General features: G+C 37.6%; 1 protein-coding gene across 1 annotated transcript in view; it reads left to right on the forward strand.

The window, feature by feature from the left end:
- efr3a (EFR3 homolog A (S. cerevisiae)) overlaps positions 1 to 26,020 on the forward strand; it is a 56,126-nt gene extending 30,106 nt beyond the window's left edge. The window contains exons 9-24 of the mRNA XM_048162437.1: positions 9,427 to 9,505; positions 9,644 to 9,779; positions 11,622 to 11,789; positions 11,881 to 11,995; positions 14,329 to 14,380; positions 15,341 to 15,513; positions 16,227 to 16,302; positions 16,385 to 16,546; positions 16,665 to 16,796; positions 16,868 to 16,935; positions 17,739 to 17,866; positions 22,621 to 22,706; positions 22,809 to 22,857; positions 22,939 to 23,042; positions 23,240 to 23,289; positions 23,408 to 26,020. Coding sequence (XP_048018394.1) covers positions 9,427 to 9,505; positions 9,644 to 9,779; positions 11,622 to 11,789; positions 11,881 to 11,995; positions 14,329 to 14,380; positions 15,341 to 15,513; positions 16,227 to 16,302; positions 16,385 to 16,546; positions 16,665 to 16,796; positions 16,868 to 16,935; positions 17,739 to 17,866; positions 22,621 to 22,706; positions 22,809 to 22,857; positions 22,939 to 23,042; positions 23,240 to 23,289; positions 23,408 to 23,513 — 1,684 coding nt within the window. The 3' untranslated portion in view covers positions 23,514 to 26,020. The remainder of the gene's footprint in view (positions 1 to 9,426; positions 9,506 to 9,643; positions 9,780 to 11,621; positions 11,790 to 11,880; positions 11,996 to 14,328; positions 14,381 to 15,340; positions 15,514 to 16,226; positions 16,303 to 16,384; positions 16,547 to 16,664; positions 16,797 to 16,867; positions 16,936 to 17,738; positions 17,867 to 22,620; positions 22,707 to 22,808; positions 22,858 to 22,938; positions 23,043 to 23,239; positions 23,290 to 23,407) is intronic.
- Positions 26,021 to 27,334: the final 1,314 nt, after the last annotated feature.

Consider the following 27,334-nt stretch of genomic DNA (forward strand, 5'->3'; position numbering starts at 1 on the left):
GATTTTGTTAAAAAGAAACGCCAATTCATCCAGTAATGAGTCAAATGAAGTCTTTATGAGTGAGAGTCATTGAATCATTAATTCAGACCAATAAAAAAAAAGTTAATTCAAATGAATTAAATATGTTTAAGTACACTGCAGCAATTAACGTGTTGTCATAACCTCTGGTAAATTACATTTTATTGTTTAGTTGTCTATTCAGAATCATGGGAGAATTGTGATCTCTATTTAAAAAAAAAAAAAAAAAAAAAAATTTAATTTTCAATTTATCCAGAGACATGGAGCTCTACAATACAGTATATATACACCGATCAGGCATAACATTATGACTACTGACAGGTAAAGTGAATAACACTGATTAGCTCTTTATCATGGCACCTGTTAGTGGGTGGGATATATTAGGCAGCAAGTGAACATTTTGTCCTCAAAGTTGATGTGTTTGAAGCAGGAAAAATGGGCAAGTGTAAGGATTTGAGTGAGTTTGACAAGGGCCAAATTGTGATGGCTAGACGACTGGCTCAGAGCATCTCCAAAACTGCAGCTCTTGTGGGGTGTTCCCGATCTGCAGTGGTCAGTATCTATCAAAAGGTCTAAGGAAGGAAGAAGTTAATGTTGGTTCTGATAGTAAGGTGTCAGAATACACAGTGCATCGCAGTTTGTTGCGTATGGGGCTGCAAAGCCGCAGACCAGTCAGGATGCCCATACTGACCCCTGTCTACCACCAAAAGCACCAAAAATGGGCATGACTTGGCCTCCAAATTCAAGTAAGCATCTGGGGAATGTGCTGAACAAACAAATCCGATCCATGGAGGCCCCACCTCACAACTTACAGGACTTAAAGGATCTGCTGCTAACACACTTTTTGTGCTTTGGAAACATATTTAAGATCACGTCATCTCCTCCACAACGGTCTCACACACTGAACACTGAAGCTTTTACATGCCCCCCTAACACATTAGGTTTTATTGTTGTTCTGAATATTAAATTCCATAATCAATGCATTGAATACTTTCTAAAATCATGCATATAAACGTAAGCTTTTATTATTCACATTACTTTGCGAAATATTGGTATTATACCATTTTAAGTCTGTGATATTCCTTGCATCCCTGTAACACACACACACAAGCGCACAGGCTAAAATATGTGTGGCCGTTTCAGCTTTTCAAGCATGTCAGTTTCCATTAATCGCTTTTCAGGGTTGTCCGTGAGCAGGGATTGCAAGAGAAAATTGAAAGCATGCAAGACAATGATAACATTTTCAAAATGAATCAGGTGTTATGAGCTCAGTGAACCCTAGTCTCAAATATGCATCGCATACTCGTATGCAAAGGGTGCCAGAGCACTTTGAGACACACAGAGACACGCAGATGTTTTCAGACAAGCACGCTGCGCGGTGTTAGCCTCCGAGCTCAGGTGTCCAGACGCCGATGCTGCTGTCAGCTGCTCGTCTGCTTCCTCTCACGCTGTGGGCATGATGGGATTCATTCATTCTGGTCTCAACACAAACATCATGCAGAAAATGCAAGCAGTGCCCAGATGGCTCTGTTTTGTGTTAAAGGAATTGTTGTGATCTGAATCCAGCTGTTCTGGGCTTGATTTATGTGTTAAATGGGTTATGTATATAGATGCAAATATGTGTCTCTGTTTGCACACTGATTCCTAGTGACTTTCCTGTCATATCGATATTTGATATTGCCATTCATATGGGCTTTCCCTGATTTCACATACTCAGAATCAGTGCAACATTTCAAGTATTTCATAATTTCATTGAGACAGTTGAGATCTAATCTGCAGTGTGACAGCATTATTTATTCAATTACAGTTTAATGCAAAAAAAAAATAATAATAATTTAATGAAACAAAAACAATTAAATTAATTATAAATAAAAAAAATGTATTTGATTTCAATTCACAAGCTTGTGATTCGATTCTTATTCAATTAATTTCTGTCATATTAAGGGTTAGGGTTAGATTCATAGATTCGATTCATATTAAGTACAGTACTTGGCAAATTTTCTCAAGGAAAAAAAATCTCAACTAATGCTGTAAACTAAAGTTGGTACATTACTATAATCAGTTGGTAATATTAAAGGTTAAATTAAAACATACATTAAATATTGAAGAACAATATATATGTATATATACACTATATTGACAAAAGTTTTGGGACACCTGCCTTTACGTGCAAATGATCTTTAATGACATCCCATTCTTAATCCGTAGGGTTTAATATGGAGTTGGCCCACCCTTTGCAGCTATAACAGCTTCAACTCTTCTTGGAAGGCTTTCCACAAGGTTTAGGAGCTTGTTTATGGGAATTTTTGACCATTCTTCTAGAAGCGCATTTGTGAGGTCAGGCACTGATGTTTTGTGAGAAGGCCTTGCTCGCAGTCTCCGCTCTAATTCATCCCAAAGGTGTTCTATCGGGTTGAGGTCTGGACTCTGTGCAGGCCAGTCAAGTTCCTCCACACCAAACTCGTTCATCCATGTCTTTATGGACCTTGCTTTGTGCACTGGTGCACAGTCATGTTGGAACAGGAAGGGGCCATCCCCAAACTGTTCCCTCCAAGTTAGGAGCATGAAATTGTCCAAATTGTCTTGGTATGCTGAAGCATTAAGAGTTCCTTTCACTGGAACTAAGGGGCCAAGCCCAACCCCTGAAAAACAACCCCACACCATAACCCCCCCTCCACCAAACTTTACACTTGGCACAATGCAGTCAGGCAAGTACCGTTCTCCTGGCAACCGCCAAACTCAGACTCGTCCATCGGATTTCCAGACAGAGAAGCATGATTTGTCACTCCAGAGAGCAGGTCTCCACTGCTCTAGAGTTCAGTGGTGGCGTGATTTACACCACTGCATCCGACGCTTTGGAAGCTTTGAAACCCATTCCATGAAGCTCTCTACGCACTCTCTGTTCTTGAGCTAATCTGAAGCCCACACGAAGTTTGGAGGTCTGTAGCTATTGACTCTGCAGAAAGTTGGCGACTTCTGCGCACTGTGCGCCTCAGCATGCGCTGACCCGCTCTGTGATTTTACGTGGCCTACCACTTCATGGCTGAGTTGCTGTTGTTCCCAATTGCTTCCACTTTGTTATGTTACCACTAACAGTTGACCGTGGAATATTTAGTAGTGAGGAAATTTCTCGAATGGACTTATTGCACAGGTGGCAACCTATCACGGTACCACGCTTGAATTCACTGAGCTCCAAATATTAGCTATTGATTTTTTTCCTTCCTTACAAAAATAATTAAGGAAATAACCATATTTTAATTTATCAGAGTACTTAATTAAATAAACTACATGGACGGATGATGTTAGATTAAAAATGCACGCATCATTTTCCAGTGTGTCCGCGTCAGTCTGGATCTAGATTTCTGTACACCCCCTTATGGCAGTGAAAATTGTTCATCTCAATGCAAATAGGTTAAGCAAACTTTCATTTTACAAATTTAAATTAATTACATGCATGATAAAATGTGCAAAAAATGTATCTGTTCATTTTAATTAAATTGGACAAGCAGCAAAACCCCCTTTCTTTTAGTGTGTATTACATAAGTAGACAGTACACAATGAATGCAGTATGCAGTATTTGAATTAGTTTAACAGTATTAAATATTGAAGTACAACTATATATTATAAAATAAGAGATCTGTTCATCAAAAGAAACATGTAGCTGAATTCTCAGCTATTTTGTGAATGCACATCAGTCAAATTCATAACTCTTTCGTATCATGCTTAACTCTTAACTATAGTAAGATCTCTGTAGCATGTCCTCTTGTGGCTTATTACTTGAATATCTCATCATATTAGAGCTTTTTTTTTTCCTCCATTAGCACTAATGTTCCCCTGTTTCATGCAGCTCACATCCAGGCAAGTCTAGAGGAACATTAAAGTCATTTCCAGGTCATTTTATAAGCGAGGGAATGGTCTAATGATGACTATTTCATTATGATGCAGAGCTTGACGCATTAAAACCAGTTTTTATAATGCACTGAAATGTGATTTAAGTATTGAAACACACTGTTTATATTTGAAAAAATGTGTTTATTAGAATTATTATATACAAACCCGATTCCAAAAAAGTTGGGACACTATACAAATTGTGAATAAAAACAGAATGCAATGATGTGGAAGTTTCAAATTTCAATATTTTATTCAGAATACAACATAGATGACATATCAAATGTTTAAACTGAGAAAATGTATCATTTTAAGGGAAAAATAAGTTGATTTTAAATTTCATGGCATCAACACATCTCAAAAAAGTTGGGACAAAGCCATGTTTTACCACTGTGTGGCATCCCCTCTTATTTTTATAACAGTCTGCAAACGTCTGGGGACTGAGGAGACAAGTTGCTCAAGTTTAGGAATAGGAATGTTGTCCCATTCTTGTCTAATACAGGCTTCTAGTTGCTCAACTGTCTTAGGTTTTCTTTGTCGCATCTTCCTCTTTATGATGCGCCAAATGTTTTCTATGGGTGAAAGATCTAGACTGCAGGCTGGCCATTTCAGTACCCGGATCCTCCTTCTACGCAGCCATGATGTTGTAATTGATGCAGTATGTGGTCTGGCATTGTCATGTTGGAAAATGCAAGGTGTTCCCTGAAAGAGACGACGTCTGGATGGGAGCATATGTTCTTCTAGAACTTTGATATACCTTTCAACATTGATGGTGCCTTTCCAGATGTGTAAGCTGCCCATGCCACACACACTCATGCAACCCCATACCATCAGAGATGCAGGCTTCTGAACTGAGCGCTGATAACAACTTTGGGTTGTCCTTGTCCTCTTTAGTCCGGATGACATGGCGTCCGAGTTTTCCGAAAAGAACTTCAAATTTTGATTCGTCTGACCACAGAACAGTTTTCCACTTTGCTACAGTCCATTTTAAATGAGCCTTGGCCCAGAGAAAACGTCTGCGCTTCTGGATCATGTTTAGATATGGCTTCTTTTTTTACCTATAGAATTTTAGCCGGCAACGGCGAATGGCACAGTGGATTGTGTTCACCGACAAGTATTCTGGAAGTATTCCTGAGCCCATGTTGTGATTTCCATCACAGTAGCATTCCTATATGTGATGCAGTGCCGTCTAAGGGCCCGAAGATCACGGGCATCCAGTATGGTTTTCTATTTTAATATATTTTCAAATTTAATTTATTCCTCTGATGGCAAAATTAAATTTCAGCATCATTACTCCAGTCTTCAGCATCACATGATCCTTCAGAAATCATTCTAATATCTCGATTTGCTGCTCAAGAAACTTTTATTATTATCAATTTTTTTTTTTGTGGAAACTGAAACTCTATTGTCCAATCAAATTGGAGCATGCATTAATAAAAACCTTAGCTTTACAAAAATATTAGCATTTCTGTGCTGTAAGAATAAATCCTCTACTATAGGTCTGTATATGTGTATGTCTGTCGATGAGTTTAATGGAGGCTGAAGGTGAAACTTTAGATTCAGAGCTGAAGATGAGCTGCTTTGACTTTGCCATCGTGTGTAAATGAGCAGCTCTCGGTTTGACTGCTCTGACCTGATCTCCATCTGTAGCTTATTAGCACACAATTCAAACACATGCAGTCGTATGCAGTGTGTGTGTATGGCGTATGTGCAGACACTCTCAGGGCTCATTAATAAGACCGTTTTGGCTCATCTCAGTCATTGGCCAATTAGCACTGAGTGAGATGTCTGTATAAAGAGAATATCAAAGCGCCGAGGGGCTCTCGAGCACGTCTCTTTCTCTATCACGCTTCCTCACCTTCTCCATCACATCTCTCCTTCTCTCATGTCTCGCTCTTTTTCTAACTCTCTCCTGATTAAGCTGTTCGCTGTGTGCTCTGTATTTATTAAACTTGTGTGAGGTTTTGAGGGAACGTTGAGCTCCAGGGCAGATATCTGTACCTCTGATAACACATAAAGCTGGTGTTCGCGGAGACAGACAGCGAGAGCTTTTTTTGGGTGGAGGGGGATTTCAGGCGTTCTAAAAATAGCCCGCATCGGATGGGGGGTGAGATCAGATTGACGTTACCATGGCGACAGCAGGAAGGGAGAGGATGGTGGCATAGAGGTTTTTGAGTTAGATCAGACTGCGGAAAAGAGGAGAGATAGAGGTGTGGAAACAGGATTTGTGTTGCAGTGCAGGAATGCTCAAGTTTTCCGCATCGCAGCTTCTGTTGAGTGAAGCCACCGTGCTCGATGTGACAGACACCGGTGCTAGAATCAACTCCAAACACCTGTATTAAACGTAGTTGTCTGTGGCCTTGCGCATGAGCCTTTAAATTCGGCATGAAACAGTAGTTGCGATAGTCTTTTCTTCCCTATTGTGACACAGGGGTTGGACAATGAAACCGAAACACTGGCCAGTATAGTGTTGAAGGTTTCAGTCTGGTGGCGAATCTTCTCTGATTTTACATTCCATCAGTAAGAGCAGAAATATTTCAATCCTCACAACATAATGGGAGACTTATTAGAGTTCAAAAGTGGACAAATTGTTGGTGCGAGTCTCGCTGGCTCATCTGTGACCAGGGCAGCAAGTCTTTGTGATGTATCGAGTGCTATGGTTTCCAGGGTAATACCAACACGTAGGATGAGCCACATCCAACATGAGTAATTGTTGAAGCAAGAGGAAGCTGTGGAAGGGATGTCAAACTGCTATAGCCAAACCTTTGGTCACTTGTGCCAATGCCAGATGTCAGTTTCATTGGTGCCAACAGTGCAGATCTTGGGCTGTGGATAATGTGAAACATGTATTGTTCTCTGATGAGTCCTCCTTCACTGTCTTTTCCACATCCATGGGTGTTACGGTGTGGAGAAGCCCAAAAGAGGCTTAAAGGATTAGACCACTTTTAAATAAAATTTTCCTGATAATTTACTCACCCCCATGTCATCCAAGATGTTCATGTCTTTCTTTCGTCAGTCGAAAAGAAATTGAGGTTTTTGATGAAAACGTTCCAGGATTATTCTCCTTATAATGGACTTCAATGGCCTCCATATGGTTGAAGGTCAAAATTACAGTTTCAGTGCAGCTACAAAGGGCTTTAATCGATACCAGACGAGGAATAAGGGTCTTATCTAGCGAAATGATCAGTCATTTTCAAATAAAATACAACTGTATATTCTTTATAAACACAAATTATCGCCTTGCACGTGCTTTCTGTATTCTTCAAAACGCTTACGCCGTATGTTCTACGCCTTCCCTTAACACTGGTCTGTTGCTGCCCAGAGTGAAGAACAGGGGTTTGGGCTGCAATATCATGGCTTTTCCCTACTGTGCTTGATGGGCTGTCAAGGACCATTCTGGAGGACCATGTGCAGCTAAAGCTTCAAACATTGTACCCTGAAGGACGTGCCGTTTATCAGAATGATAATGTACCAATACACACAGTAAGACTTGTGACAGAATGGTTCGATGTACAAGAAAATGAAGTTGAACATCTTCCATGGCTTGCACTGTCACCAGATTCAAATATTTTTTTTATATTTTGAAGAAGCAAATCAGAAAACGTTTTCCTCCACCAGCATCACGTAGTAAACTGTTCTGGAAGAACAAAATCCCTCTAGCCACTGATTTGTATCAGTCATTCCCAAGACAAACTCATTCTGTATTGGCTGCAAAAGAAGGCTCTACACCATACTAATAAATTATTGTTGTCTGTTGGCGCTTTTCCACTGCATGGTACGGTTCAGTAAGGCTTGATACAGCTCACTTTTTGGCGCTTTTCCACGGTACGGCTTGCTTAAATAGTACCACCATGGTTGAGGTTCCAAGCATGCCGCACCGATACTAAATGTGACGTGTAGACACTGCAAATCACTGAGTGGTTAGAGAGAGTCGTCACTACCAGCGTCATTGGATTTGAAACATGAGACACCAAACCCCTTAGATTTAAATAGTCAGCAACCGCCACTGCAGTATCATTTGTTCACTCAACTTTTTTTAAACGACTTGCTTTAAACAACCGTCGACGCATTTTGAAAAAAGAAATGGCTGTATCGTGGTCAGTAGACAGAGTGCAGACTTGTTAGTAGCTTAGGAGCAGATCCACGGCAGCAGAGGTGGCGCTACTATAACGATCAGTCTATAATCCCACCCACTTTGAAGCGGTAATAAACTGCAGTGGAAAAGCAAACCGAAAGTAAGCGAGCCGTACCAAACCGAGCCAAGCCGAGTCGTTCCACGCAGTGCAAATGTGCCATAAAACCAGGTGTTTCAGTTTCATTGTCCAACCCCTGTATTATCTTAGTGAAACAGCTTCCCGAACAAGAAAAATGTAGAGCGTGACTTGATTTTGTTTATCGGTAGTTGATTGGATTTTTGTGGTTTGCTATTGCTAGAATCTGTGAGCGAGTGCCAGTAAACACATTGGCTGCATTTTAGTGGTGCATTGGCTGCATTTAACTAGTGTAGTGCCGAATTTTGTGACCCACAGAATTATGTGACTAGTAGGCGCTGTAGTAACGGTATGATTAGGATTGGGATTAGGAGTTGGTCAGATTAACTCAATATAGTGCCTACTAGGGTCAAATAATTCGGCATAACACCGGGAATGCAGAGTACCAAAAAATGTGAGCGGTGCAGATACTCGGTTTATAGTAAGCGAGACGCTAATGTTCGCTCTAGACAGAGTGTTGCTTACTTTACACCGCAATATTCCATAAAAATGGGAATTGTCAATTTTGATTTCATGGTGACTTTAAAGACTCAAACTATGTTATTGATTGAATTTGATTTCCAAACTCGTATAACCTTTTTCTTTGGCAACATATAAAAGAAGATATTTTGAAGAATGCTGGTAACCAAACAGTTTTGGTGACCTATGTTTTCCAATGTATGGACAAAAAAAGAACGTTGTGAAAAAGTGGTAAAAGCTGTTTGGATATTATTCTTAAATGGACTGGAATAAATTGGGACATTGCAGAGCTTTTTATCTGCTGTATTTCTTTAAAGAAATTGCCCAATTACACAGCAGCATGATTAAAAACTACAGACCGAATCTAAATTTAGGGGTGACAATGATTAATCTAAATGCAGCAGAGGAAAAAAAACTGGATTTTTGTTCCCCTTTTGGGAGATGCATTAAAAGTTTTGGAAAAGGAGACAAAAAATACCACTTGTTTTATCTCTGGGTACCTTGTGTTACTACTATAAAAAACAACTTTTCTCCATATTTTTGGATAATTTCAGTAATGTTGCATAAATAAAAACATTTTTAAGGCAAGGTTTAGCAAAGGATTAAATGTGGCAAATTTGCTTGACAGAACTGAGCCAACTTCAACAGAATTGGCAGCTGAAAGCATTATCATATTATCCTAAATATTTGATGAACACAGGGAAAAGGGATGCATGACTACATAGGTAAATATGTTGTCATATAAGTACTAAGAGGCCATACTGTAATACACAGCATTGTTTTCCTACAGGCATTTAGACAACCATCGCCTGTGGGACCCAAACGATTTTGCTGTTTCCTGTTTCAGGATAATCATGTACTCAATACAGGTAAAGTGAACAGATTCTCACTTCATCTCTTTGTGTTAATCCTGTGTGACCGTTGCAGCTTTTAATAATAATGAAGAGTAAATTCAATTCAATTCTACAGCATGTTTTATGAAGTGTGTGTGTGTGTGTGTGTTTCAGGCCCAGCATTCTCACCACGTGATCCAGCAAGTGTTGTCCCACCTTGACACCCACAGTAAAAACACCCCACGTGTGAGGGCAGGTATCGTTCAGGTGCTGCTGGAGACGGTTGCCATAGCAGCCAAGGGCTCCATCGGTAAGACTGAGTACTAAGCATCTAAGGGAAAACACTGTTTTCAACTAAAAACGTAAAACTTTTTATGTGTTTTGGCCATTCATTTACATGAGAATGGTGTTTTGGGGGCCTGAAATTGCAAAGTTTTTGAAAACAATACTGTTTTCGTCTCCATGTAAACTACAAAAACGCAAATTTGTGAAAGAGGTGACGTCATGCTTATTATGTGTTCAGTGTATAGGCGCGTAGTGTTTCTTTACAAATTGACATTGCCACCTACTGGCCTGACATGCATAATACAGCGTTTTTAGTCATTTCCGCGAATTCGTGTGAACGGGGATCATTTTGACAATGGTGTCATCTGTACACGAAAAAGGCAAAGGAAAAAACTTTTCTGTTTTTAGTATCATTGTCGTGTAAACGTACCCTAAGACAGGCATTGTGATTATTGCTCATACTTTGTGTTTGGTTTACAAACTATTAAACATAAGAATTAAACTTTGGCACGTGTAACCCATCTTGTGTGGTTTGTGCTACGGACGTAAATAACGCAAATTGTGTGCCTTTTTGAGGAGAGATGAATTAGTCTGAGCAATAACTTAAAACAGCTAAAAAATACACAAATAAATAGTAAGTAATCATTCTATAACATCTTGGAGTTTTATATTCAGAAAATGTAAAACATTTCTTTTACATTTGTTACATTTACACTAACATTCAACTGTTTAGGGTTGGTTAGATTTTTCAATGTTTTTAAAAGAAGTCTTTAATGTTCACCAAAGCTATCTTTATTTGATCAAAACTGCAATATTGTGAAATATTATTATGATATAAATAAACTATTTTGTTTTTTATTTTTTTTTATATATTTTTAAATGTAATTTATTCTTGTGATGTTATTACTCCAGTCTTCAGAAATCATTCTAATATGCTGGTTTGCAGGTTTTTTACTATTATCTAAGTTTTAAAAAAAAACAGTTGTGCTGCTTCATGTTTTTGTGAAAACTGTGATAAGAACAGCATATTATTTGAAATTATTTATTTTTTTGGTATTATAATTAAAATGTCTTTAGGCACTTTTGATAAATGTAACGTGTTCTTGCTCAATAACAGTATTCATTAAAAAAAAAAAAAAAAATCTTACTTACCCCAAACTTTTGAATGTAAAACTACCTGTCATTGATTTATTCTGATTATTATCATTATTCAGAGGATTATTTTGTTATTCTGTTTTTTTTTTTTTTGCTTATGTGTCAGTCACTACAGCTACAAACAGATGCCAAAAATATTAAACTTCTGCTCACATTGTCCCTTTTCATCTCATCATCTCTCCCGATGTTCATTCCTCATTGTCTTTTTCTTTATTCTGTCTCTCCTTCCTGAAATCTGTTTTCTCTCACAGGTTATATTGCTCCTAACCAAAACAATGCTTACACGTTTCTCAGTCCCATCTCTTCACCGCCCAATCTGTGGTTGGGTATGTTAACAAACACGGCTGTCACCCAATCAAAACCTTCAGGCAGTCATTAAATTGGGCATGTGCATGGTGAATTAGTTAACTGTTTAGGGTCCTGTCATGTGGTAGTGATTATTTAAGGATGTGTATTTGATGAGTGGCTGAAGGTTTTATGGGTTTGCTGTGTAGAGTAACTGCAGTGCCCCCTAGCAGTGCTTTTTAGTTTCTGTGTCTAGTCTGAGTCACATGCTGTGATGTTTTTTGGTTTTTAATATCATATAGTGCTTATTAAGTAGGCGCAGGCAGAATCTGTGATATTTTTGAGCATGGTCTGCACTTATTTTGAAGGAAAATCAGCATAATTCTGCATAATTACTTTTGTGCTGTCACTGTGTGTGTATTCTCAGGTCCCACAGTCCTGGAGGTGTTTAACACCCTGCTGAAGCATCTGCGTATGAGTGTTGATTTTGAGCTGGGCGACGGTTCCCGCAGGAACTCCGCGAGCAGCCTTTCCTCCACCCGCACCAAAGAGAGCGAGGAGCGGATCGTCCAGAATGCCATCATCCAAACAATCGGTGACAGCTTCATGTGCTCAATAAGATCTGACCTTTTGTGATGTCCGAACACTGAACAAATTCAATAAAATGGATTCATGTGTGTGTCTAGGTTTCTTTGGAGGAAATCTTCCTGATTATCAGAGAGCAGAAGTGATGATGTTCATTATGGGGAAAGTGCCTGTTTACGGCACGCCGTGCCACACGCTGGACACCGTCAAGATCGGGTAGGATGGTGTGACTACATTTGTCATTATTGCAATTAGGGATGTCTTGAATAACTTCAAGTAATGTCAAAGACTTTAGATATACAAAGACTATTACTATGAATGGGAGAAAGTGTAACGCGGAATAAATCCCGCCTTCTAAATAAAATAGCCAATCGCCTGTTGGTCGCTGCAGCTGCCGTTAGAATTTTTTTTTTGTCATGATTTGAGCGTTTAAAGGTGCCCTAGAATTAAAAATTGAATTTACCTTGGCATAGGTGAATAACAAGAGTTCAGTACATGGAAAAGACATACACTGAGTTTCAAACTCCATTGTTTCCTCCTTCTTATATAAATCTCATTTGTTTAAAAGACCTCCGAAGAACAGGCGAATCTCAACATAACACCGACTGACATGATCCATGATATCATGATAATTTTAGTGATATTTGTAAATTTGCTAATGTAGGCTACTGTCGGCTAAAGTTACCATCGTTTCTTACTGTATTCACGGAGACAAGAGCCGTCGCTATTTTCATTTTTTAAACACTTGCAGTCTGTATAATTCATAAACACAACTTCATTCTTTATAAATCTCTCCAACAGTGTGTAATGTTAGCCCGTTAGCCACGGAGTACTATCAAACTCGTTCAGAATCAAATATAAACACCCAAATAAATACTATACTCACATGACCCGAAGCATGCATGCAGCATACATGATGAACATCTTGTAAAGATCCATTTGAGGGTTATATTAGCTGTGTGAACATTGTAAATGCACTGTATTATAGAGTCGCGAGCTCGATGGGCAGGGAGCACGAGATTTAAAGGGCCAGCAGCCCCTGAATCGGTGCATAGTTAATGATGCCCCAAAATAGGCAGTTAAAAAAATTATTTAAAAAAATCTATGGGGTATTTTGAGCTGAAACTTCACAGGCACATTCAGGGGACACCTTAGACTTATATTACATCTTGTAAAAAAACGTTCGATGGCACCTTTAAAAACAAAATTTCTGAGACAGTTGCTGTCAGATTTCATTGGTGATTTAAAATATGAAATTTAATTGTAAGCTTGGTGAATAGCTTTGGAGAATTTGATGTTTCCCCATTCAAAGAGATATTCCTTAAAAGGACTTTGATAATGTTTAAATAATTGAGAAATCATTTTGAAGTGTATATGCAATAGTTTATTTGTCTAATTTAATAATATGTTAATAGTTATTTATAATATTTAATCATTTTAATTATTTTTTAATTAGTATTTGAATTAGTTAATGAGTATGTTCAGACTTTGCTGTGGTCTTGAAACTGATATTGATATTCATCCAATGTCACTTATATTGCTGTTGCTACCAACTAATGAAATGTTTGTATTTTTACATATACTTTTATGCTATTTTGCTCTTTATTTGTATTTTCTTCCCTAAGTTGCATATTTCAAAAAGTATGTATTGTGTGCTGGCATTGCTGAAATATGTACTACGTAGGTTTACCTGCACTACAGTTCAAGGTTTGGGGATTTTTTATTTAATTTTTTTTTTTGAAAGAAATACAACTTTTATTCAGAAAGGATGCATTTAATTGATCAATTGAGAGAGTGAAGACTTATATTTATTTAAAAAAATGCTGTTCTTTTGAACTTTCTATTCATCAAAGAATCCTGAAACAAAAATGTATCACGGTTTCCACAAAAATATTAAGCAGCACAACTTTCAAAATTGACAGTAATAAGAAATGTTTCTTGAGCAGCAAATCAGCATATTAGAATGCTTTCTGAAGGATCATGTGACACTGAAGATTGGAGTAAATTTCAGCTTTACGTTATTTTAAAAATGTATTAAAATATAAAAACAGTCATTTTAAATTGTAATAATATTTCACAATATTATTGTTTTACCATATTTTTGATCAAATAAATGCAGCCTTAGTGAGCATAAGAGACTTCTTTCAAAAATATCTTACTGACCCCAAAATTTTGAGTGGTAGTATATGAAATGGGCAAGTGTGGAAGTTTTTCGACATTCTACAACATCACCAAATTTCATCTTGATACAATCTCAGAGAAGTATTTCAAACCAGTACTCTTGTATGCAGGTAATATTTTTATGAAAAACATGCACAGATGCACTAATTTCAACATTCCATCGGATATAGCACGTCATCGGGGCATCATTGACATAATTTTTTTCCAGTGTACTGTGATTTGAGACAGACTAATTCCAGTCTTGCATACTGTAATGGGTGTATAGTATGCAAATATGGATCCAGCTATTGTTTATGTAAAAACAGAAAAAAAGAAAGTGAAGTCTATTCATATTCAAGATTTTGAATTCTCTTCTCTTTCTTTCTCAGGCATCAGGGCACCAAGAGAATCCAGATGATGCTGTTAAGTTCTCTCATTATGGTAAACCTCTATTCTTTATATATATACTGTATGTATGTATGTGTGTGTGGTCCTGGTAAACCCTATGTTATGGGGAAAAAATGCCCCCACAAGGATAGTAATACCAGAAATCTTTGACCTTGTGGGGACAATTTTGGTCCCCATGAGCAAAGCAGCTTGTAAAACATATTAAATGATGTTTTGGAAATGTAAAAATGCAGAAAGTTATCTGTGAGGGTTATGTTTAGGGTTAGAGGATAGAATATATAGTTTGTACAGTATAAAAATCACTATGTCTATGGAAAGTCCCCATAAAACATGAAAACCCAACATGTGTGTAAGGTAGTAATGATGAAGGGAAACTAAAAGTGCTGTTGCTTTACCGTTGCTCTGCGGATTTTTGCTGGTGAAATCCGGTCATTTTAATAGGAATCCATGATATTAAGAATTTTGCATGAGGATGAAAAATTTCCCCATGCAAATTTCATAGCGAGTTCAGTTGGTCACACGAATTCACCACATTGGTTTTGCCCCCCAAAAATGTCATTTCGCTAATGTGTATCAGGCATCACATCAGAATTCTCCCTCTGAGTTTGTTAGTAAAAATCTTCCACATTCTCCTGAAGGGAGTTTCTGAAGGTTCCTAGACAGCAGACTGCACGGATCATAACATCAGATTACAGCTGCCTGTGGTGCTTTGTGTCCTTTTTCTTCTTTTTTTATAATGTCCAATTTTGTCTTTAGTCTGGTTTATGGCTGGTTTTAGACAGGGCAACTTTTCAGGCACCGTTGCCCAGCAACAGGCAAGAAATGGGGTTGAGACGTACCATTGTTATTTTGGATGTCAACAGCTTTTGCTCTCCATCTCCTACTGCTGGCCATTTCCAGAAGTGTGACAATGTGTTACAAGTTACTAGTGTGTATATAGGTACTATAATGGTGTGGTGCTGGTCATATCTGATGGATTCTTTGTTTGTGTAGGTTACGTCGGGGTTTAAGTGTAAAACAATCTGTGCTGGCCTGCCCGCAGCGTTTCTGGAGCCATTGTGCTCCATCTCTCTGATGGAAGACAGTGAACTCCGGCAACTCGTCTTGGAGATTCTGCACAACATCATCGATCGCCATGACAACCGAGCCAAACTCCGAGGGATCCGGTATGGATGCATAGTTAACACCCTTAAGTGAATGTGTGAAAACTAGGGCTGTCAAATGTTAATGTGCTAACGCCTGCGATTAAATTAATTAAACACTGTAATAATTTAAAAGTGCAGTACGTGATTTCTGAGAAACATTATTGATACTTGAAGTAAACCCAAACAAACACACAATTCTCTTCATTGCTCCGCCCCCAAAAATGCAAGAACATGCAATGTGAGAGTGGATATCTCTTTATCATAGCTGAAGCAAAGCAAAATAATGCTTGGCGAAAAATAAAGCGAAGATGAAGAACGAACAACAAGAAAGAACAAAATATAAACATACAGTACACAAGAGTATATACAAGCAAAAGTTGGTTGTTAGTTTCCAGACAAACAAAGACACTCAAAACTGTCCTGTTACTATAGCAAACATTACAACAACAGCATATCTTGGTTCTTTCCTGATTATCACCCTTCTTTTCTCTTTTGTAATGTCTCTCAGACATCTCTCTTTCTACAGTCTTTCTTCAAATCTCCCTCTTGCTCACTCTCTCTCCTCCCCCATCATGAGTAGACACGCCCCCTACTGCTGATTGGCTACACGTGTGTTGTGGTGCTCGGTCCGATTCACTTTCAACAGCGTTTCTCATAAATCGCTTACAGCACCTTTAATGTTGTAAAGGCATTTATTCAATTTGATATATATGCGTATGTGTGTGCGCACGCAGGATTATTCCTAATGTGGCTGCTCTGAAGTTCAAAAGAGAAAAAATCTCCAAACAGGATGTGGTTTTCATGAAAAAGGTATGATACAAATGCACACAGACATCACAGCCACACACACGTCGAACCTTGGCCTTTAAACTGTTGCTCTTTCTCCCTCCAGCATGGGCAGCAGTTATACAGACACATCTATCTGGGCTGTAAGGAGGAAGATAACGTGCAGAAGAACTTTGAGCTGCTCTTCACAGCTCTGGCTCTAATCACTATTGAACTGGCTAATGAAGAGGTGGCGATCGACCTCATACGCCTGTCCATCGCCTTACAGGTATTCTCACCGGCACTTATTCATTTAGCAGATGCATGAATCTGAAGCGACTTTGCAGAAGCAATTACTCCGAGATTTCCTATTTGTTATGCTAATCTCTATGTTTGATTGGCTTAAGGACATGGCCCTGGCCAATGAGGAGAATATGCCCATGTTTATTCGCTGTGGCATCATGGCATTGGTCGCTGCATACCTAAACTTCCTCAGTCAGATGATTGCAAATCCCCCTTTCTGCCAACATGTCAGCAAGGTAAATGCACGCACACACTGCACACACACACTCTACATACACAGTCCTGTAACTTCTTTTCTTCCTGTCAGGTGATTGAGATGAGAAATCTGGATGCTCCGTACCTTCTGCCTGAACATGTTTTTAGAGAGAAGTGTGTGTGAGTATTTCTGTGTGAATGTGTTTTTAATAAGAACTACATCAGTAATCTATGGAAGCTTGTTTCTGCCATGGAATAAAAAATTTAAAAGATAATTGCTACTTTTTAATCTCACAATTCTGACTTTTTTCTCAGAATTGTGAGATATAAACTCGGAAATTGCAAGTTATAAAGTCCAATTCTGAGGAGAAAAAGATGATTAAACAATTCTGACTTTATAACCCACAATTCTCAGAAAAAAACACAGTATAGACTGTGTTTATATCTCACAATTCTAACTTTATATATCATGCAATTCTGAGAAAAAATTCAGAATTGTGAGTTTATGTTGCAGTTGCGAGAAAAAAGTCAGAATTGTGAGATAAAAAGTCGCAATTACCTTTTTTATTTTCTATTCCATGGCGGAAACAAGCTTCCATAGTAATCAGCCAATATGAGAGATTTTTTAAAAATGTATCAGTATCAGTTATCAGTTATCAGTATCAGGTATCAGATATTGGATAATTAATTATGAAGCTCAATTCCTCTATTTTTACATATGAATTATCTTTGCCATCATCTTACACTCTAAGGTAATCTTTAAAAATACTAATAATTTAATAACACTGTTAAATGTAATCTTTAGCTGATCTCAAAATAAATATCCATTTTTCATGCTGTATGTTATAATGTTGTGATCTCTAAATTCACTTTTAGCCTTTAAAATGATTGATTTTAGTTGTTATAATAAATAATAATACTGGCATAACTGATTCCAGGCATCTTTTCTTTTGTGTATCTGTATGTTTGTGTGTGTGGATCAGGTTCCCAGACTCTTTGGACCGGGACGACATTGGTCTGTATTTTCAGACGGCTGATCTGGCAGAAGCTCTGACTGTACCTGGATATAACGTAGAGAGACTGGCGATACCGTACATACCCCAGGTTACAGGTAAACACACACTGCTCTGTACTGTACAAAACGGAGATGTTATCTGATTTAATTTCATATCCAATATTAAATCTTAAGTCAAGTCATCTTTATTTATATAGTGCTTTATTACAATAAAGACTGTTTCAGAGCAGCTTTACAGTAATAAACAGCAAAATAATGATCAATTCTGCTGTAAAGCAGCTCTAAAGAAGACAATAGTGTATTTATTCAGTTGAAGTCAGTTCAGTGTTTATTCAGTTCAGTTCAATTACTGTGAAAAGTTCATCAGTTATTAATTATTAAAAGGTTAGTGAGTAATTAATGACAGAAATTTCATTTTTGGGTGGACTAACCTTTTAAGAAGCAAAATTAAATGCTAATTAACCCTATATTAACTAATGTTTCAAACTAAAGGATTTGATAAAAGATAAATGTATTAGTAACTACTAATATAACATTTCCCCATCTAATCAAATCGCAGTGGGTAAACTTAACTCGTCTTGTTTTTTCACATTGAATATTTCATTTCAAACAGAAATGTCACATGAAATAAAATGGTTGAGAATGCTATTTCATGCTGTCTTTAAACACTTAACCTTACTTAAAGCTGGAATACACTACATGACTTTTGCCCAGATTTTTGCCCGGATTTGCCGTTTTCTGGCTAGATGCTGAAAGTCAGAGACAGACTGCAGATTTTAGGCAGTTCGGATTTAACAGAAAACTGTGTTGTGTATGATGGGCACAGACTAAGTATTTTTAGCATCAGACTATAGAGGGTATGCACGTGACGTCACCGTCGACCGATATGACTGCGGTCACGCCCGCTGAGTGACACAAAGACTGAACGGCAGCATTGGTTTTCAGTGTGAATGCCTCGAAAAACACACAAAACACATACAAAACGGAAGCGCTTTGCAATTGACTGTACAAATAGCTTTGACACAAAACCTGAGGTATATATTTAAAGACTGCCGAAAGCTACAGAAAAAAAAAGCAAATGGATCATTGCAATTCAATGAAACAGCTGGACTCCAGGCAGAGAAACATGGATTTGCAGTTATCATTTTGTGTCAAATTGTTGGATTTTGAGGTAAAATCATACCGTATATATTGTATTGTTATATATTGTGTTGACAACTCATCAATTAAATATTTACCATCTCATATTCTGCATAATTGGGTGTTTTTAAATAAACACTGACAAAAACTATACAAGTTTTAGGGCTGGACAATATGACGATATATATATATATATATATATATATATATATATATATATATATATATATATATATATATAACACTGATATAAGTGATTACTCGGATTTAAACCTACCTATATTGTAGTTATATACAATATTCACAGGCAGATTTGCTTTATGTATTTCCCCGGCGTCTAAATCAGGCACATATAATTGTCAGGAAACACGACTCCTGGCTGCATTAGGTTTATTTGACAAGTTGTAAGAAACACTTTCGAGCCCAACCTTTATTGTAATCGTTTGTTTTACTTGCGTTTTCGCAGTTTCCCCTATTAAATCCAGTCACACAGCAGGTTCTTTTGCCACTCAGTCCAGCTGAGGGACCGCATTCCGGCGGGAAAGTGACGTCGATGCATACCCTCTATTGTTGCATCTGAATATGCCTACTTTATAGTAGGCAAAAAACAGTATGTGAGATGAGTAGTATGTCCGAATTCATTGTATTCATAAAACAATAGGTAAAAAGTACCCGTATGACCTACTACTTCTGGCGAGATTCTGAAGTGCACATTCGATAGATATCCCATGAGGCCATTGGAGAGGATTTGTGAACGGAACTGACACCATAGGTCACATGACAATGATAACATGGCGGATGTAGTATTTTTCATTTTCATTGTAGAATTTCATTAATACTATAAGTATTCATATAGAAAGTTTTTTTTTTTTTAAGTTTCGATGTACGTTTTAAATCGAATGTAACGTTAGTACCTACTACCTACTATACGTGCGATTTTCGGACGCAGCACGATTCCATCCAGTCGGAGAATGTCCATCACGTTGGATATTTTGAGCTGGTTTTAGAACACTTTTTTTCCCCCCTTTGTCACGTCTCAGTTTGTTGTGTTTGAAATGTTACCTGAAAGTCTGTTAGTTTGTGATCCTAAAGTTCACAAACGCATGCGATTCTCACGCGCATTTCGTCAGTAAAGCCGGTTCCCTGATTACCGCTAAATCGCCATCACCTGCTTTCAAATGAAGCGCCATTTAACAGACAGAGCCGTAGTTCACTGATAACCCACGCAAATATCGCGTTCATTATCGAAGGCGATTCATCTGCGATATGAACGTAATATTGCGTGGCTTATCAGTGAACTACGGCTCTGTCTGTTAAATGGCGCTCCGTTTGAAAGCAGGTGATGGCGATTTAGCGGTAATCAGGGAACCGGCTTTACTGACGAAATGCGCGTGAGAATCGCATGCGATATATCGCCCAGCCCTAGTTTTAATGCCCAGTTTTTCTCTATAACCATTTACAAAGTGAGCAAGTGTGTGATGCCTGGTGTTTTAAAATATGTTCAGATTTGAAAAGTTGTGTAGTGTATTCCAACCAGGAACCTGGTGCTGCTAATAAGTCTTATAAGTCCCTTGCAAAAGCAATGCTCACAATTAAACCTCTGAAATAGTAGTTTAACTGCTAGTACTAACTCCTGAAGGTCTTTCCTTTTTACATGTGAATTCACCTGCTGCTTCCACTTTTGTCTTTTCTCCGTCTGTGTGCACTGTAGTCTTGTACACGGTAGGAAAGATTCTGCACAGATGCAAACAGGCATCCAGAGGTACTATCATTTAGTTAGTGAGGTCACCTGTCAGTGTGTTGATAGAAGGTTAAGTGAATAGTAAGAATATGTAGTTAGTTTCTCCCCAGTTTACCACAGCTGCAGATGTAGACCTCCTGTCCTCCGTAGCAGCCGTAACAGATTTCCAGTAGCTCCTGAATGTGGTGTTGAATGACTCAGCAGTGAGCAAAAGTATAAGTGTGATGTGTCATGTGATAAATTAGTCCTGTTTTAACTGATTTGGTGTTCTGTATGCTGCTGTCGTCTGGACTGTGTTACTGGTAGGTTAAAGAGAGACACACACCAGTTCGAGCTCACAGTTCAGTAGCTTGGGTCTCAGGGAGAGTGCTGATGAAGCATCATTTGACATTTTATTGACCTTTTTGGACCTCACTTTCTTCCAGTTGCAGTAGACCTGCTGCACTCAAGAAACCCTTTGAGTAGAGTGTTTATCATACCCATAAATATCTGGTCAAAGATTCCTTCTATTTTTCCTTCTATTTCACATTTGCAGTGCTGATTTGTGTGAAAAACAGACTAAAAGTATGTGCTAATAATTATTATTAAATTAATTAAATTATTAAATGTGTATTTAAGTTAATACATTATATTTATATAATATATAATTGTAGAAGTTTATACATATATATGTATATGTATATTATAATTGCTAAATTATATCAAAAATCAAATGTCAATATCTTCAGACCTCCAAACTTTGTGTGGACTTCAGATTAGCTGAAGAACAGTGCGTAGAGAGCTTCATGGAATGGGTTTCCATGGCCGAGCAGCTGCATCCAAGCCTTACATCACCAAGTGCATCACCGGATGCAGTGGTGTAAAGCACGCCGCCACTGGACTCTGTCTGGCAATCCGATGGACGAGTCTGGGTTTGGCGGTTGCCAGGAGAACGGTACTTGCCTGACTGCATTGTGCCAAGTATAAAGTTTGGTGTGGGTGGGGGGGGGATGGGGGGTTGTTTTTCAGGGGTTGGGCTTGGCCCCTTAGTTCCAGTGAAAGGAACTCCTAATGCTTCAGCATACCAAGACATTTTAGACAATTTCATGCTCCCAACTTTGTGGGAACAGTTTGGGGATGGCCCCTTCCTGTTCCAACATGACAGCGCACCAGTGCACAAAGCAATGTCCATAAAGACATGGATGAGTGAGTTTGGTGTGGAGGAACTTGACTGGCCTGCACAGAGTCCTGACCTCAACCCGACAGAACACCTTTGGGATGAATTAGAGCGGAGACTGTGAGCCAGGCTTTCTCGCCAACATCACTGCCTGACCTCACAAATACGCTTCTAGAAGAAACCTTGTGGAAAGCCTTCCAAGAAGAGTTGAATCTGTAATAGCTGCAAAGGGTGGGCCAACTCCATATTAAACCCTACGGATTAAGAATGGGATGTCATTAAAGTTCATGTGCATATAAAGGCACATGTCCCAAAACGTTTGGCAATTTAGTGTATACAAGTATGTATGTTCATCCTTAATATAATGCAATTATAATGAAGATAAAAAAAAATAAACATGCAAGGAATCTTTTGATGGAATGTGAGTGTATATAGTTTTCTAAAATTAGATGTTTATGGAGTGACATCAGCACTCTCCCCTTGAAACTCTCACTTTTACTCATGAATTATTCTTTTGAAACTTGTGTTGCTGTGATTTCTGGCTTTGTTTGAGTGATTTGCATTTTCTTCTGTTTAATAATACTTTCATGCTGCTTTGCCTGAACATAACATTCATTAAACATGAGCAGTCAGTGAGACAAAAGTGAGGGAAATTCACCTCCCCTTATGTATAAGAGGCTAATTAAACCCATAAATCATAGAGCCGGATACTGGGTTTAGTTTAGCACAAATACAGGCCGAATCCGTGCATGATTGGAAATATTTAAGTCCTCAAAGCTTCAACCATTTATATCACTGACTTTTGACCCACAGATGAAGACCGGCTGCCCCGTAGGAAGAGTTTTGTCGACACTATTTCTCTCCAAGTTGACATCCTTTCCAACAGCTTACCTGATCAGGTACACTGGACAAAAACATAAATTATCACAATTTAAACATGCTTGAGTTGGTCATAATTTTCAAGAATTAGACTAAAGACCATATTTTTGTTTATCCTGTAGTCTCAGCTTGCAGAGGAGATCACGTTTGAGACCCTAAAGAAGGCCATCGGTACGTGTGGATCAGAATCTTCTCACTGTTAGTGTGTGTATTTATATGTGTGTTAATGTCTGATATCGCTCCATCTCTCAGATACCACTGGTCTGGAGGAACAGGAAAGGGAGAGGAGACGGCAGGTGATGGAAAAATTCCAGAAAGCTCCGTTTGAAGAGATTGCCGCCCACTGCGAGTCCAAGGTACAGCTTGACTGTGTCTTTCAGCCTGTTTACATTTAAAACCAAACTAGGGATGCACCACTATGGACATTTTGGCTGATATGATAACTGATAATAATTAATTATTTGAGAACAATAACAATATTTTGGCCAATAATACATTTATGTATGTGTATATATATAATTTTACACATATAACTTCCTCTGTGTGTTTTCAGGCCAACATGCTGCATGATCGCTTGGCTCAGATATTTGAACTCACCATTCGGTAAGTTTGAGAAAGTTATTTTCATAGGTAGAATATTTAGGTGTTATAGTGTTTATCAAATATTTTTCAGTGTGAACTGATATTTGATTGGTCGTTCTGTCTGTTCATCTCTAATCAGCCCTCCCCCGAGTCCCTCGGGCACTGTGACCGTGACGTCAGGCCACGCCCAGTACCAGTCTGTGCCAGTCTATGAAATGAAGTTCCCTGACCTCTGCGTGTACTGAACCACGACTTTTCACCTTGTCTAAATCACACAGACTCAACTTTGACCACTGACCTTTATCACACATGTTTGGTCCTGTGACCTTTAACTCACCTGAGCCACTCATCTTCATTGGACACCTTTCACTATAAACATTACTTACATTCATGTCCATGGGGTGCAAACTGGACAGGCACTTCACGCCTCCAATCTGCTCCAATCCGCACACAGAGCTTTACAACCAGCTGTCCAATCATACACCAGCTCTGTAGAATCGTATGTGTGTGATTTCCAGTTTGATTCGCTAAACGGCAGCTCCAAGAATCAAACTGAGTCTTTTGAACACTTGATTCTTCAGCTTTTTTATGTTTTGATTCATAGGAGTCATTTAGAAAATGACTCACTCTGGCTGCATTAAGGGAACTTAACTGCTAGCATTAACTTAAGTGCTAAGTTTGCTAGTTTATTTTCATTAACTAATTTCTTTAGCACATGAATCCATCATCAGCAGAGAGATTTGAACATATAATTGATTTCTGCTCACTCAAATCTCTCCTATATGATTATAGTGTACATTATCACACAGGTATAGTAGTATAGCCTATTTTTGACAAATATATATATACTTTTAGATTTAATGATTGCTGATAGTTGCAGAGTGTCATTTGTGTACTGTTTGCATGGCTTAGCCAACATTTCACTGCAAACGTCCGTGTGTTTAGGCCTTTATTAATCTACAATTAGCCTTTAACTTCAATGTTGTGGATGTTAATAGGGGCTTTTGTTCACCCAGAGTTCTTAGTGATCACTATGCTCTCCATTTTGCCTTCACTGTATAGAGAAACCAAAACATTTGCTTTTCATCACCAAAGAGCTCCGCCCACACCCTTCCTTAATGGCCACGCACGGCCGCCATTTAAATCTTGAGCCAATGAGAAACCGAATTCTCTTTGAGGGCGGGAATACTGCAGTGTTCTTGAACTCAAACGTAAGACAGTTTCTAAAAAACTGGGAGTTCATCAACCAGCTGTTTTTATATATCGAGCCACAAAGGCATTGAAATGCTTTTTTTGCTTTTCAGGTAACTTTATTCATCAACCTTGGTTGAAAAAATGTGTTATTCTGAATTCTGACAATTTATTTGTGACTGTTAGATGCTGAAATACTTTGCTGGAAATGTTTTACATCATCTGAGCTTCCTGTGGTGAGAGCTGTGATCAATTTCAGTTACATTTAGCCGTTAGAAACGTGTCTGTGCGGGACCATTTAGGACATTTTGGCTGATTCTGAGGTGCTTTTCGTAGGTTTGAGGGATTTGTTGTCATAAGACTGGCCTGTCTTGGTTTTGTGAATGTATTTATGTGGACGGAACTGCAAGTAAGCACACAGGTGTGTATTCTGCAGGTGTGGTACATTTATATGCTGATTTAATGATGATGGGATGCTGTTGCCACATTTTTGGCCTGTGAAATGTTTCAATGGTCTGTCTATGACTAGAGACCTACGCTGCATTGTGGGATTTGTATGCACAGAAAGTAAAGAATGTCTTGAAGTATTTAAAGGTCAAACTTCCAAGATGGCTTCTTCTAAATGCTCAATAGGATCAGTTGATGACAGCAAGATGGTGGCTTTTCTGCCTTGATCCTGATCTGTCCAGTCTATTCAAGGATGTTTGATGTGTTAAAGGAATGATTTCAGTGACAAAATGTTGGTGGACAGGAAATAGTCAGTAGTTGACCTTTGGCCGTTGTGTATTTCTCCGAGTAACTCGCTGCATTTCAATAGAGGTTGCTTTGTGACGATACGTGTAAAACTATTTAATGCTGTGATGAAATCAGGCACATTATTTCTGTAGAAATATGAAATCATAAAGAATTTCTAGATTAATGCAATATATTTTTGGTGTTAAATGAAATAGGAATGTGATGTTTCCGACACATCATCTGTAATGCACCTTTAGTGATGTGTGTGTCAAAGGGGCACGATGAGTCTTTTTTTGCATGCTGTTTTTTTTTTTTTTTTTTACATCAGCGAAGGGAAATCAGTCTTACTGTAATTGCTAATATAATTTTTAGCGTAATTTACAGTATATAATGTTTTATTTTCATCCTTGGTGGAACTTTACGGTACTTGTTTAGTGTTTATCACATGGTTTGTTTGAAACTAATCTTTAGTTTTATCTGTAACTCAACAATGTTTTAATTTTTTTTTTTCATTTGTATGGGAGAGAAGTAAGATTAAGAGTTTAAGAATAAGAGTTAGATTTTGGGTTGATGGTGATGTGTCGATATGGGTCTTCCGTGTGAGGATAGGTAAGTCTACATGCATCATGCTAGATTTTCAAATGTGTAATGGTACAAACCACTGCAGTGTTGCTACAGTAAATGATTATAAAATTTATCATGAAATCTCTTCGGTGTTATTTAGCCATATCCAGGTTCGCTGTCTGACAGTGTCTGCCACATTAATGTGCAATGAGATTTCATGTGCGAGATCTTAAAGTCTTAATAAAGATTTTATATTTAAATACTCACTGTTTCTGTTGTCTTTCTGTCAGTGCATCAAAATATACCATTATGTATACTTACAATTATACTTAACAAATGGACTTTTAAATTAAATATTTATTTCTCATTACAGTACTGAGAATTATATTTTGCATTACATTACATTACAGTAGACTATTAACTTCTTAAAAAATAGGTTTCGTTTTATTTCGCGTTATGAAATTATTTGGTTTTATTTTTTTATTTCTGTTTTTAGTGAAATATATGGAAGCTTGTTTCCGCCACTGAATAAAAAATAAAAAAAAGAATTGCGACTTTTTATCTCACAATTCTTTTTTTCTCGTTTTACAGTCAGAATTGCATGATATAAACTCGCAATTGTGAGTTATATTCAGAATAAAAACTGTCAATGTCAGAATTGCAAGATACTACGGAAGAGGATTAGGGCCAAGCAATAATAAAAAAATAAAACCATCTCGAGATTAAAGTTGTTAAATTTCGAGAAAAAACTCGTTAAATTTCGAGAAAAAAGTTGAGATAAAATGTTGAGAATGAAGTAATTAAATTATGAGAAAAAAGTCGTTAATATGACTTTTATAATGACTTTTTTCTCGTAATTTAATGACTTTATTCTCATAATTTAATGAGTTTATTCTCAACATTTTCTCTCAACTTTTTTCTCGAAATTTAACGTCATTTTTCTCATAATTTAACGAATTTGTTCTTGTAATTTGACTTTTTTCTTGTAATTTAATGACTTTATTCTCAACATTTTATCTCGACTTTTTTCTCGAAATTTAACGAGTTTTTTCTCGTAATTTAATGAGTTTATTCTCAACATTTTTATTTCGACTTTTTTCTCAAAATTTAACAACTTTAATCTTGAGATGGTTTTATTTTTTTTATTATTGCTTGGCCCTAATCCTCTTCCGTAAGATACAAACTAATAATTGTGAGATAAAGTCAGAATTGAGAGTTATGTTAGAATTAAGACATATAACTTGTAATTCTGACTTTATAACACCCAAATTGTGACTTCATATGTAATTCTGACATAACTCTCAATTCTGACTCTCAATTTCATAACAGAAATTACATGATATATAGTCACAATTGGGTGTTATAAAGTCAGAATTGCGAGTTATAAACTCACAATTCTGACTTTATTTCTCGCAATTGTGAGTTTATATCTCGTAATTCTGACATAACTCTCAATTCTGACATTGACATTTTTTATTTACTGGCGGAACCAAGCCTCCATAGAAATATGACCCAGACATTTCTTTATTTTTCATGAGATTCACCAAGACGTTTTGTTTTTTTGACAGAGATTTTT

Source organism: Megalobrama amblycephala, linkage group LG17 (assembly GCF_018812025.1).
Source record: "Megalobrama amblycephala isolate DHTTF-2021 linkage group LG17, ASM1881202v1, whole genome shotgun sequence".
Taxonomy (NCBI): Eukaryota; Metazoa; Chordata; class Actinopteri; order Cypriniformes; family Xenocyprididae; genus Megalobrama; species Megalobrama amblycephala.